This window comes from Apostichopus japonicus, chromosome 7 (assembly GCF_037975245.1).
Source record: "Apostichopus japonicus isolate 1M-3 chromosome 7, ASM3797524v1, whole genome shotgun sequence".
Classification (NCBI taxonomy): Eukaryota; Metazoa; Echinodermata; class Holothuroidea; order Aspidochirotida; family Stichopodidae; genus Apostichopus; species Apostichopus japonicus.
In genome coordinates, this window is record NC_092567.1 from 25,351,453 (window position 1) to 25,364,360 (window position 12,908).

Here is a 12,908-nt window from a genome sequence, read left to right on the forward strand (position 1 = left end):
CCTAGAGTTATACTGTTAAAATACTAGTATGGAAATATGAGAAGCCTCGTTTAAACTGTTCACATTGATTACAACCAATCGGCTGGGGAGACTATAATTAAACCCATATACATAATACGCAGACTGTTATGAAATTCTCTCCCTATATAGTGCCTGTTGTGAACTACTTAGTCGAAATTATAATATATCGGTAGCTTTTGTTATGGTGATGCTTTTGTAACAGTTCTTTGTGCGTTATGTAGGTATTAGAAAGCCAATAATCCATGATATTACACGAAATGGAACAAAACTTTCAGTGCATTGAAACTTCTTTTTCATATGCAAGTCTTATCTAGAAAATACAATACAGAAAGGAGCCAAACTATAGCATGTGGAGGTCACTTGAAAATAAGTTTATTAACACCAGTGACCTTTTGACCTTACAGTGGACGGAATGAACGATATGACTGGTATACATAAACGTAAATACATACATTATCATACATGATCAGACGTAACGCTATTTTGTCATTTGGAGTAAAGATACATAACAGATCAGATATAACTTTGGTACAATAGGAACTAAAAAACTCTTTATAGAGTTGACAATAAATAGATTTTGTAAGTGTTAGAAAATGAATCAAATGAAACAGCTGCTGGAAGAGACACACATATGAAGTAGCTGAAGGCATTCTCAAACGGGTGGTCGCTAGATAGACCTAAACGATCGCGCAGTAATTCTTTTTACTTATTTCACATGGGCCTTGACAAAATCGTTAAATGGCTTGAAGACTTCGTCGAAATACGGTGTTGCAGCCTTAACCTTGTCGACGAGTGCTTGGGTTTTTGGATGTCCTGCAAGGAAGTCTGTACCACCCATGGCAGCTTGAAGAATCTGGGTAACAAATGTAATAAAAAATAACATATGAATATATATTTTGAAAGCCAATTTTTTCGATCATATGGGATGCATTTAATTTTCTGGATTTATACAAGGGACAATTTTTTACTGTGTTCTAGAAGATGAACAGGTGTGTGGTCGAACAGGGTTTTGTAGAATGGAAGAAGAGTCAGTCAGTGACGTCACAGCTATTTTTGAGGAAAAAAGAGTTACTAATTTCATTACGTAGAAATAACTATCAAACTTCCTGTTAACAAATCCGAACTCGCTATTTGATATGTCGATAATACCATGGAGCTATCTCGTTTATAGCTCCATGATAATACTAATATGGTGGGTGACCACATAGTAATAATGTATTGTAATTCATCATCATTAACATTGAGTTACTACACTTGAGAGCCAGAAAATGGTTCACAAGAAAGTCCGAAGATTTTGACTCTGAACCTTACGCCACACTGACAATCCTGACCCGCATAATCTCAACGCTGTCACAACCCTGGCCTATTAGCAGGCCCGTGTAAATATTGGATAAAGGAAGTGTAAAAGGGACCGTAATATGGCTGGTGACGACATTTTAATGATGGAATCGTATTGTATGATAGTACTAATTAACATTAACAAGTTCCTCATAATTTTGACAAGTGAGAGCAAGAAAATGGTTAACCAAACTCCTGAATTTAATGGGCTGCAATGCAGAGCCCATTAGTGGGCTACAACGCAGAGCCCATAAGTGGGCTACAACGCAGAGCCCATAAGTGGGCTACAACGCAGAGCCCATTACTGTGCTCAGGGAAATGTGTGATGAAGAAGAAAGTATAGGGCCGGTTACAATGTCCCCCGAGCTCCAACCTAACTCTCATATAGGTTGCACACTGCACTGGCATGGTGTCACTGATTGAATAAATCAGCACCATTGAACTGCCCCTTCCCCTTTATCTCAAAGATGTCAGGGCCATGGGTTTTGGTATACCATCAACGTTGTTAATAATTAATAAAAGAATTAATTCAATTACCTCTGAGACTGCAAACACATCAGCAATACTGACTTTATCTCCAGCGATGCACGACCCATTCTTCAAGAAGTAACCTTCAAATTTCTCCAAGGCCTTATCAAAATCCTCGAGGACTTGTTTCCTATCCTCTTTTGTACATGGTTTACCACTTCCCATGGGTATGAGGACCTGCGTGTAAAACCATATGAAGAAAACATTTGTCACTGTTTACAATAGTGAGGATAATTATGAACAGTGACGTATGAACAGTAACCACAAACTCGTTCCAACTGTTCGAAGATATTTTGTCGATGATATTAAAATACTTCATGATATTGCAAAGCTGAAAAATTACTTGAGCATTATGATATTCGTCATTGTCGTTGTCTTTTGTTTGGGTGTTTCATTGGTGATTGTGGTTAAGGGATTTTGCAAAATGTTTACAATATAGTGAAAGTACTTTGACAAATTAAACGTTTAGTGATTCCAAGTTCATTTGAACATTTTTAGTTTAGATGTAAATTATAAAAAAAAAATGTTCAGCTTCTAAAGATCGGAAGACTCTCAAAGCAGTTGGCTGTGTTTCAGTAAACTTAATAAAAGATACAATCTGGACTAGATCCTTCACGACCCACTGTTCGGTTTCTACTGGTGCACGGAATGGTGGAAAAATAAAAGTCTCGATAATCCTTCCGAAGCCAAAGATAACCAGTGCTGGATTAACCAGTATAGTTGAAGCAGGCACCTATGGGTCGCAAGTCTAAGAAACAAATACAGGCAAGATATACCGCTTACTATTTTTGGGTTGTGCTAACAAAATGGGAGACGTATTGAGGGGGCCGGGGGGGGGGGGAGCGGGAGGAGGTGAAGAGCATGTACATGACAATATAGGTATTAATTACTAGAAACAAACTACTTTACATCTGGGACCGGGCAAGAGCCGGTCGACGTAAGAGAGGTGTTAGGATAATGCTACCCCACCCCTCAGTATCTAGGGTTCGCGAGTATATATTTATTGAGTTCAAGTGATTCCATGCTTACCGAAAAGAAGGAAATATAAGATAATGCTTGATATGATTTTTTTTTCTTTATGTTGCAATGTAGCACCAGTTTTGTTCATGGATGAAATATATGCCATGTAATGAATGCAAATGACAGTGATAGCTGTTCAAAAACGTAGAACGCACATGACGTATAGAAAAGGTTGAATTGGAAGCCACCCGGTGGTGAAGTTGTAATCCATTAACTCTTTCGAGCTTCTCCCACATTCGCAAAAATAACTGCTTCATGGCCTGTGTTATTTATTTAGCCCCATGGTCGCGTCAGCATGGCAATGCATTGGTATGAGATGTGCATACTGTACATAAACCTTTCTGTTAGATAGTAGTACTGTACTAGCAGTGATACCGCGGTTGCTTTTCTTCTCGACTTAATCCTTGTTTTATGTTAGACAACTATTTTCATATCATAGGACCTTAAAAGGGTGATTATTGCTGATTTGAATATATAATAAAGAAGTTAAGTCAGTTGTTCCTTCGATTAGCTTCGTCGAATATCAGTTGGAACTTGAGCTAACTGTTTGTAGAATAGGTCTTTGTATTATATAGTAGTAGCCTAGTCATATACGTAGTTGTAATCAAGTTACGCACGCGTATAGGCCTAGCCACTACGATGTGCGACCATAGGCTAGGGTTTGCACATTACTGTTTTCACTATTCTGCTAGTCGCATCGACGATCAGCTGTTTTTCGAGAAAGGAAAGCTTCGTTGGTTCTGAATATTCACTACAATGCGTTCTCTCATTGGCTTGTTTAAATAAAGAGGCGTGGAGTACATTTTTGGATACTTTCGATCATTAATTTCTTAATTAATTTAAACGTTCTTTTTCATATATAGTTTGTCAGATAAGTGGCTTAACCAAAGTTACATTTTTTGAAGAACATTTTTATGTATTTCCATTTTCGTAACGCACGGAATTACTTTAAGCTATAACATTAGTATAGTGGTTTGAACTCTTTAGGTCTTTCTTGTTGATACTTAGTCAAATTATTGATATCTGCGTAATAAATATCCGACTTACACATTTCATCGCAATTTGTACTCCAGCCTTCCTGATGGTGCCATGGTGATAGGACAGGAATTCATCCACTCGAGCCCTCTTCTTGGGGTCGGTAGGGTACCAGTGGTCTGCTGCTTTACCGCTGTTAAGAATGTACCTAGCGATAGCCACGCTGCGGCAACAAGAAGAATCGTAGGAGGGTAATATAAAACACTTTAAAAGAAACCGGTTTGCTCATAACGCGATCAACAACAGAATATGGGGCTGATCCACTATTTGATAAACAATGTGTTTGTCAGTGGGGCCTCTGAAACCGATCTCCATGTAGGGGTCCGGGGTCCTCGCTCAAAAAGACTTTCAGACGTCAAATATTCCTTGCTGCATGAAGCACATTTCGACTATAAATTAGGATATATAATTAGGTAGAAAATGCAAGGTTGCGCTAATAACTGTACTTTTTTTTGGCGCCGTTGAAAGGATGGAGAGTACAATACCCTCTGCCCGCCTGGATACGAGCCTAAAATTACCCACCATATCATATCTGACCATTCGACGTATTGACCATTTACCATTCGACGTTTTGACCTCTTATATTAAAGGAAGATGTTATAGGCCTATTCAGAATATCACAGCTGTTGATAATTAGAGAATAATATTTCTTGCTTTATGCGATGGGTATACAAACTAGCTTTACCTTTCTGTAAGAACAAAATCGCCTTGTACCATGACCGGTACATTATTAAACGGATGTGGGAATTCGGGTTTCTTGTGTTCATCTGCAAAGGAAAGAATTAATCATCAGTATTTTTTTTGTAAACGATATTTCCAAGAGTCCCTAGGAGAAAATCAACGGTGATACGCGTTCAAAAATAGATACATAAATTGATGCATTTTCCAAGTGTCTATAGAACAACGATATCCAGGCAAATGGATGACTGAGATGGTGGGCGTGGAAGTGGGGTGCGTGAGGTGGGAGTAGGAGTGGGCGTGACCTCCCTTTCCCTGTATATTTTCACCGCCTGTAATGACATCACAACGAAGTGAAAATCTTTCAGTGGTATAAAAATTGTTTGGCGGGAACACTGGTTCCTACCACCCTACTCCCGATTGTCGAGGCTAATATATGTATTAGACGCTATGGATAATCTGTGGTAGGCCATATTATGTAGTGCCTAATCGTTAATGTGTCTTCAAAGGAACGGTGTCAATGTACAGTAGGGTAATGAATCTTTATGTCAGAGGAAAATTACTGATTTTTATAAAGGATTGGGGGTGGAGTGGGAGGATGGGTAATCCAAGGGTCCTTGAAGTACACTCCCATGTGGGGGGAGGGGGGTCCTCCCCTAGAATATAAATTTATTGAATAGGTTTAAACTCATGTAGTGCATTCTGAGGTATATTTAGAACATAATTTAGGTAGGTCTATGATTATAGGTCGCAAGGTAGTGCTACTAAATACTCACCCTTGAATATGTCCACTGGTTTAACTACATGAGGAGTGTTTGTAGCCTTCAATAGGAGCAGAATGGACCGACACGGCTGGGACAGACCGTTATGATAGTGGTGAATTTGTTCCGGCATCTTTGAAGGTTAATTGACTGCATTAAAAATAACAAAATCAACAGATTAACGTCAAATCTCTGACGTAGTAGCATAATCTGATCGATTCAATGTCAGCTTTGTTGGTAATCCCACCCACCACTTCTGTTCCCTTTTGTTTTCACACTCTTTCAAAAAAGTAGTTTAATGTAAGACTTTTAAGGCCATACATGGAAGTCCTTAACGGAAGTACATTGTTATCAAAATAAATTAGTCTGTCTTAAGGCTTAGAAGCATAATTCCATACAGGGATATGTTATGGATGAATAAACAACGAAGTATTAAGCCTTTGAAACTACATAAGCTGCCTGTAATTTTGATATTGTCTCGACAAGTTGACACAAAACCAATATTTGACAGAACTATCCTTTATGGAAAAAACCCACTTATATTCTAATTAAATTTCTTGCGACACCATGGCTAATCTTAACCCAAAGGGTATTCACCAACTCACACGTCCCATTTTACCTTCTATATACGTAACACATGACTCGGAAGCTCTGTTGTGGTGAAGCACCAGGTTGGTATAGCCTACTAAGGAGTCACGGAAGAGGTATAGAGAGAAGCTAGGGAACTTACACTGTATGAGGTATTCTACATTAGGTTGCTCCTCGGGCTATCAGTTAACATTAAATATGTATCAAAAGAACCACAATACGCGATATAAGACACTACATGGTTGTGCACATCATTATAGTATATAAACAAGCTATGAAGGCCTCGTGCACATAACGGTAAATGGAACTGCAGCTCACAAAGTCATTCGTCTACATCATTCGTAAACTTACGACATATGCATGCCACACCCACATCTACCCCCATCCACACCTTACCCACATACCCACACCCAGGTACACATGTACAGTATGAGCGGCACCGCAGTTACCAAAACCACATCTGTGCATGGAAATTAACCGATCCTAATATAAAAACTGAAACGTGCAACGTTAGTTTTACGGACGTCGGTAAGTACCCTGCCTAGCAAATAGTAAACAGGCTTTACTTACAATTCTCTCTATCCCATCTAATTAGTTTCTGACACGTTATTCAATTAAGTAAGACTGTTTAAAATCGTTTACCATACATTAACAAAGATTTCTTTGAAAAACAGTTGCTAAATATAATCAAGGAGAGCTCTTTTATTTATTTCCAATTGTTAAAAATTTTTTTTGATTGGAGATTTTAAAATTAATGAAACAATTATTGATTAACATTAACTCTTTAAATCTGAATTGATTTAGCCGTGAAGGGCCATCCCCAAAGCTTCTTGGAGTACCATGTGATAGTGAAGACTATACAATTTCAGACTGACAAATAACTGTCTCAATTTGCATTGTTGCCACTTACCTGGCACCTGTAGTTAAATTCTGAGTCTAGGCAGTTCTTCCTTCTTCTGATGGTGAATGAGAAATTGGGTACACTATAGAGGTCTCAGCTTTTATAAGAGGAGGTGCGGGGACCTTTGCTCAAGAGGATTATATAAGTGTGTTAATGAAATGCTGAGTCATGCAGTTCTATAACAATATACGCGGCTTTTGTCGAAAAGTATTTCTTTAAACAATGAAACTCTCAGTCGTATAGACATGGTCAATACAGCAATTGTTTAGTTTGTTGTCTGCTCTATAGGTAGACCTGTTTCCCTGGTGATGCAACCAGGCTATAACTGGTTGATTGTCTAGCTCCTTCTACTAGATAAGTAGGCCAAACATGGGTAAGGCTTCAAAATAAGTAAACATGTGAGCCTTCTCTGCATTATGATGCCTTTCTAGAAGCTTCCTGAGAAGTATAGCATAAATTTGCATTTCAAATGGCCTTATTTTTAGTAAGCTGTGCCTCGGTCATACGTCACTTTGTATTATCTTATGTTACGACATCAGGAGAGGGCCCCGGGCAAGAAACTTTATGGAAAGTACAGAGGGAGCGGGCAGATCCAGGATTGATATAGGAGGGAGTGTGGCCCTTGACTCGATGAAGCCGACTACCATGTCGGGTGCAGGGGGGGGGGTGGGGCGGGGGACTTCTCAGAAAAATTAATAGTTTAGACCTCAAATGGTGCTTTTGATGCATATTTAGACTATAGACTTGAAGAACTTATTTTTAACAAACGCCCAATATATCCCTACAGGTATACTGCTAAAATAATATATGCAAATATGAGAAACGTCGTGTAAGCTGTTCACATTATAACCAATCGGCAGGGAAAGCATAATTAAATCCATGTAATACGCAGACTGCTATAAAATTCTCTCCTTTTATGGAGCCTGTAAACCGTAATAATGGATTATTTAACAGATCCATTACAACAAGAAAAAAATGAATCGAAGTTTGAGCTCTTGCATTAATGTAAGACGTTAGGTCAATTCAGAACTGGTAATTGAAAAAAACATGATGTACTTATTAAACATCGACTAACTGTTTCTTGGCTTTCTGCGATGGATAAAAACTGGCTTTACCTTTCGGTAAGAACAAAATCGCCTTGTACAAAGACGGGTACCCTATTAAAGGCATTGAAGACTCGCGTGCGGCCATCTGAAAAAGTTAACTTTCCGTTGCTTGCAAGTGACGTTTTGTTCGCGTCGCTACAAAATGCAGACATTAATGAAATGTGATACCTTGTTATCTTTAGCTGGACCTGAGATGCCCATCGCTGTATCGTTTGTATACTGTGCTGTGGGTATTGACCGCAGCTGTTTATGTACTGACTGTACACTAGTGTCTAATTACCGACGATAGCAGTGTGTGTGTGTTTTCTGGGATCGATGGTGGTGTTTAACACTTCTGTTACACCTCATTCGAAACTAGGTCAAATTACCGGCATTAGACGTTTCTTTTTGCGCGATTCTTCACACCCTTTAAACGGATGGGAAGCCGGGTTTCTTGTGTTCACCTGCAAAGGAAAGAATAAACCATCAGAATATTGCATAGGCGATATTTCCACGAGTGAGGAGCAGATTAACGGTGATTAGCGTTTCAAAAATACATATATTCATATATCCTACAAAAATGTTGGGGACCGAGGAGTCCTCTACCAAAATTATATTTTTAGAAATTAGATTCCAAAATGTTGCATTCTGAGGGATTATTTAGACTATAAATAAGGTATATAGGTAGGTCTTACGTAAAACATCCATTTTGTGAAGTTGAAAACGAAGATGACAGGGCTTATTTGACTTTTAAATCTTGTGACCATTGTCAGCATTTCTAGCAATTTGTTATGCAGTAAAGAAACAACGTTGGTATATGGGGGCATGCTTCGTTTGTCTATAGTCTCCTTTAGCCCGCGTAGCCCGACCCTTGTGACACACTGGTAAAACTGACTATCAAAGTCCGTTGCATGTTCACCTTAGGTTTCTACGGAAACAAATGCGAAGGATTTCATTTAAGGAGGGGGACGTCAAATGGTATAGTCTGAGGCACATAGCTCTAAACGCAAGGTTGTGCTAATATATGCTCTTGACTTTATATGTGTGCGGTTGAAAAGGGGTGTACATCCATAGCAGCGGTCTAATTCTTTCCGGCTGGATGTAAGAATCCCCCGACTGAACCATCTTCCACCTAATGACGACATGCCCGGCCCACTGCCCCGGCCCACTGCCCGGCCCACTGCCCCGGCCCACTGCCCCGGCCCACTGCCCCGTCCCACCTTTTTAAGAAAAGTCACCCAGGAAAGAACCTGGGTACGAAAAACCAAACGACTGATCCGCGTGCATCGAGACTGTGACTGTGTGATCATCGTCACGCGTGTGTGTTTCACAATTCCCCTACAAGACTATAGTGATACATAATGATCTTAGCCAAAAGGCCGAGAAGCAACGAAAAAGAATAGGTGTGTAATCGCTTCTCGGCCTGTTGGCTAAGATCATGTGTAGTATATCTGCTCCCTTTCGAGGGGAATGGTGATGCACACCCGACGATGATCAAACAGTCACAGTCCCGATGCAAGGGGACTGGGGTTGAGAGCGGATTAGTCGTTCGGTAGTTTGGTTTTCTTGCCCAGGTTTACTAGTATACAACAGTTTACAAGTATTACTGTTTTTATATGCAGATGTGCATACAGGAGACCTTTGCAATGTGGATTATACAGATAACCCACACACTGACACTACATATACACGTGGCATGATTTGCTGAGTCATGCTGTACCGTATACATATAATGGTGTTTGCAGAAAGTATTGATGTATATGATGAATGCTCTTATCCGCATTGACATCATCAATAGTTTGTATATATAACTTCTGTACATGAATAGAAAGTGCTTGTTCACGGTCTAGCACTCTAGCTGTAACTAAGCCTGTTTCTTTGGTGATGCACCCAGGCTGTGACATTAGTTCATGTTGCTCCATTCAAGTAACAAAGTGAAGGCAAAATTACGCAAGGCTTTACAGTAAGATTACGTAAGAGAAAGAATAACTTTATTGATCATTATAAAAGGAAACTACAGTGCTCGCAAGTCGATGAAACATAAAGAATAAAAAGTAAAACTAAATAGAAAGAAAACATGAAAAAGCAGCAGGCTGTGCAGAAATGGCAAGAAAGAAAATCTAACGTTTAAAATTAGTATTTTGAATTTTAATAGACTGAGGAATGAAAGCCTGAATAATGGGGTTTTTTTAACAGAAGAAGGCTGCCTGAGCCTACCACTGGGGGGGGGGGGGTTACTTGTCTCACAAGGTGGACATGGAAGGGGTGATTACTGTCAGTCCAAAAGGGACCCCAGCCTGCTACGTACAAGGAGTGTCGGTAAACCATAGAAATTGACCTGAGAAGAGGGCTGACACACACTGTATGGCCGTGTGTTTAAGCACAGAAGCCTGGGAATGTAAGTGCTCTCTGCGTTGTATGGCCGCGAAAAGCCATATCATTTGTACGTCTTTATACATTCATTGTGCATTCGACTCTGAAATTGAATTTTATTTTACCCGTTGTTTCGAAAGAGTAGGTGTACTTTCCACAACAGAGAACTGTTATGACGACCAGAGTGGTAAGCACCATACTCCTGACTTAAGAATCAGCTTTGAATACTTCTTTTTTTGCCTCTAATGACTCGAGCAAGTGAGTGTCTTATGCAACTTTTAATGTCTGGAAAGTGTCATTTCCGGTATCCGAGAGGCACATGGCAAACATGGAGATAGTGTCATAGTTGTCCCTGGAAATTGCTGCCCCCCTCCCCTCCCTTCCCACACACACCTACTTTGTGTAATACTTCCATATTAGTCTCAGCATGCAGTTCTCAGTTTAATGTTGATGTTGCAAAGTGGGTATAGTACTGTAGTTTATGCAGGATAACAGATCCCACCTTATTAAGTGAGAGTTGAGAAAAGTTTGGCATATATGTCTACATTAGTTACAGCCATCAAAGGATGAGATGTTAGCATGAGTAGTGGCTTGACGGTGTGTCGTTTTGCATACAAAATTTTGTCCGAACATGGTTAGTGAATATCATTAGCCCTTAAAATCATTGTTGAGGAATTTAGGCAAATAAACATTAAAGTAATTCCTTTATAAAGGAACTCTACTTGCCGTACTAGCAAAGCGCCACCAGTTGGATGAGTGGCTTCAGTATATGTCGCATGACGTCATTCTCCCTAATTCACTTTCTATGTGGTAAACACAGTCCCCCTCCCCTTCCTCTTCCACCAATCACCCGTCCTGCCTTTCTGATACATTTTATTCATAGTAGTTGTAGCATTGCCTCCCCAGCAAATTAGGCAATAACGCAAAACCCCACAAAACAGAATTATGAAAAATTGTAATAATTTGGTATCAACATTATAAGAATTCAGTTTTCTCAAGCAATACAATCTAGAGTATTTATTTTTCATGACGCAATTGATTTGAACAAACCAATCCAGTTTGTGATCGATATGAACACCTATACTGCTAAGTAAGTACTAAGTAAATATGTTAGTCTTCTCTGTGTTGTGATTCTATTCTCGTAACTACTATCTGATTTGACTGAGTTATAAGGAATGGATCTGGTATTTCATCTTGTTGCATATATTTGCATATATTTGCATGTAATTTGGGTGTCAGTTTAGCTATACCTCATTTATCAGTTATCTGCCATAATTTGGATAATCCTATGTCACAACATATGGGGATCGAGATATTAAAAAAAAAAAGTTCTTTACATGTTGGTGCTAGCAAAGAGAGGGCGGTGGTCGACGGCGTTGGGCTACTTAGTTTAGTTATTGTATATATGCCCGGCGCCGCGTGGAACTAATTGTACCTGTTTGATACATGTACGGTTTTGTGTGTAATACTTCGACATGTACGTGTATTCAGTTAACGTTTAAGTCACGTTTAATGAAGGCTGAAACAGGTCTCAATGTTTGTACACAGTAACAAACCCCCACCTCGTTTGTGCATGGTAACCACCTCCCCTCCCTCCCCCACCCACGTGCCCACGTGCCGCAGAACTAATAAAAGAAATAAGAGTTCACAAGCCACAACTGTCTCTGGTAGTTATGAAAGTAACAATAAGTAATAGCATGTGGGAAGCACATGCGTAAATGCTTTACAAATCACAGACTCCAATCCTGTATGCTCACTACAGACTATCACGCGGCTTGTCAGTCAGGCGTGACGGGGGGAGGAGTTATACAAGCTCAGGGATCAACGAAGCCGGGCCAGGGAAAATATGGATACATCCCGAGAAAATATGGCTAAAGAACAATGTATTTTTCATTTTCATGGTATTATTAAGGGGGTATGAAGACTGCAAGTAACGAGACCCAATGGCACAATTTTCATCAGGGCAGGACCTGGGCTTCGACGCCTGTATATGCGGGTCTTTATTTTGTCTAAGAGCAAAAGATGTTTTCTCGAGGAGGTGGGGGGGGGGGGGAACTCATGGAGAAGAGTGACAATATTCCTTGGTTGCGACTTTATAATGTCCTGCAGGAATAGCCTAATCGATGCGAACAAAACATATAAACACAGTGGAAGTGCTGATTCACGCAAACAAGTTGAAGTAACCTGTTTGACCAAACTGAGTATTGATTGGGAAGTACATAGTAACAATTTCAAAGCGGCAAGGGATTCTAACACACACAAAAAACCCACATACGCACACACGAACAAACACACATAACTAATATCGAATACCAAAATCGAAAAAACGCTTTATAAATTTGGGTTGTTACAACAAAAAGCTACATGTCCACAGTAGTTCACAATACTTATTTTCGTAAATGTGCTAAAACTAAACCAAATGGTCCCATAGGCTTCAGAGCAGCACTTTCATGTCGAAAGTTTAATTTAACAAAAGACATATTAGAAACCTTCTAAACACGGGCCTTACAGATAAAGAGGGGACTCCGCCCCCTCTCGCCCTCTTAAAGGTATGCTTTATTGGCCCCAAATAAGCTAGAT

The 12,908-nt window shown here is 39.7% G+C and overlaps 1 protein-coding gene across 1 annotated transcript; it reads right to left on the reverse strand.

Moving 5' to 3' along the window:
- Positions 1-371: 371 nt before the first annotated feature.
- On the reverse strand, positions 372-7,035 carry LOC139969875 (glutathione S-transferase theta-1-like). Its single transcript, XM_071975232.1, has 6 exons — positions 6,880-7,035; positions 5,397-5,531; positions 4,628-4,709; positions 3,955-4,105; positions 1,897-2,064; positions 372-874 (listed from the first exon to the last, which is right to left on the reverse strand). The coding sequence occupies exons 2-6, from the start codon at positions 5,512-5,514 to the stop codon at positions 728-730; spliced, it is 666 nt and encodes a 221-aa protein (XP_071831333.1). The 5' UTR covers positions 5,515-5,531; positions 6,880-7,035; the 3' UTR covers positions 372-727.
- Positions 7,036-12,908: the final 5,873 nt, after the last annotated feature.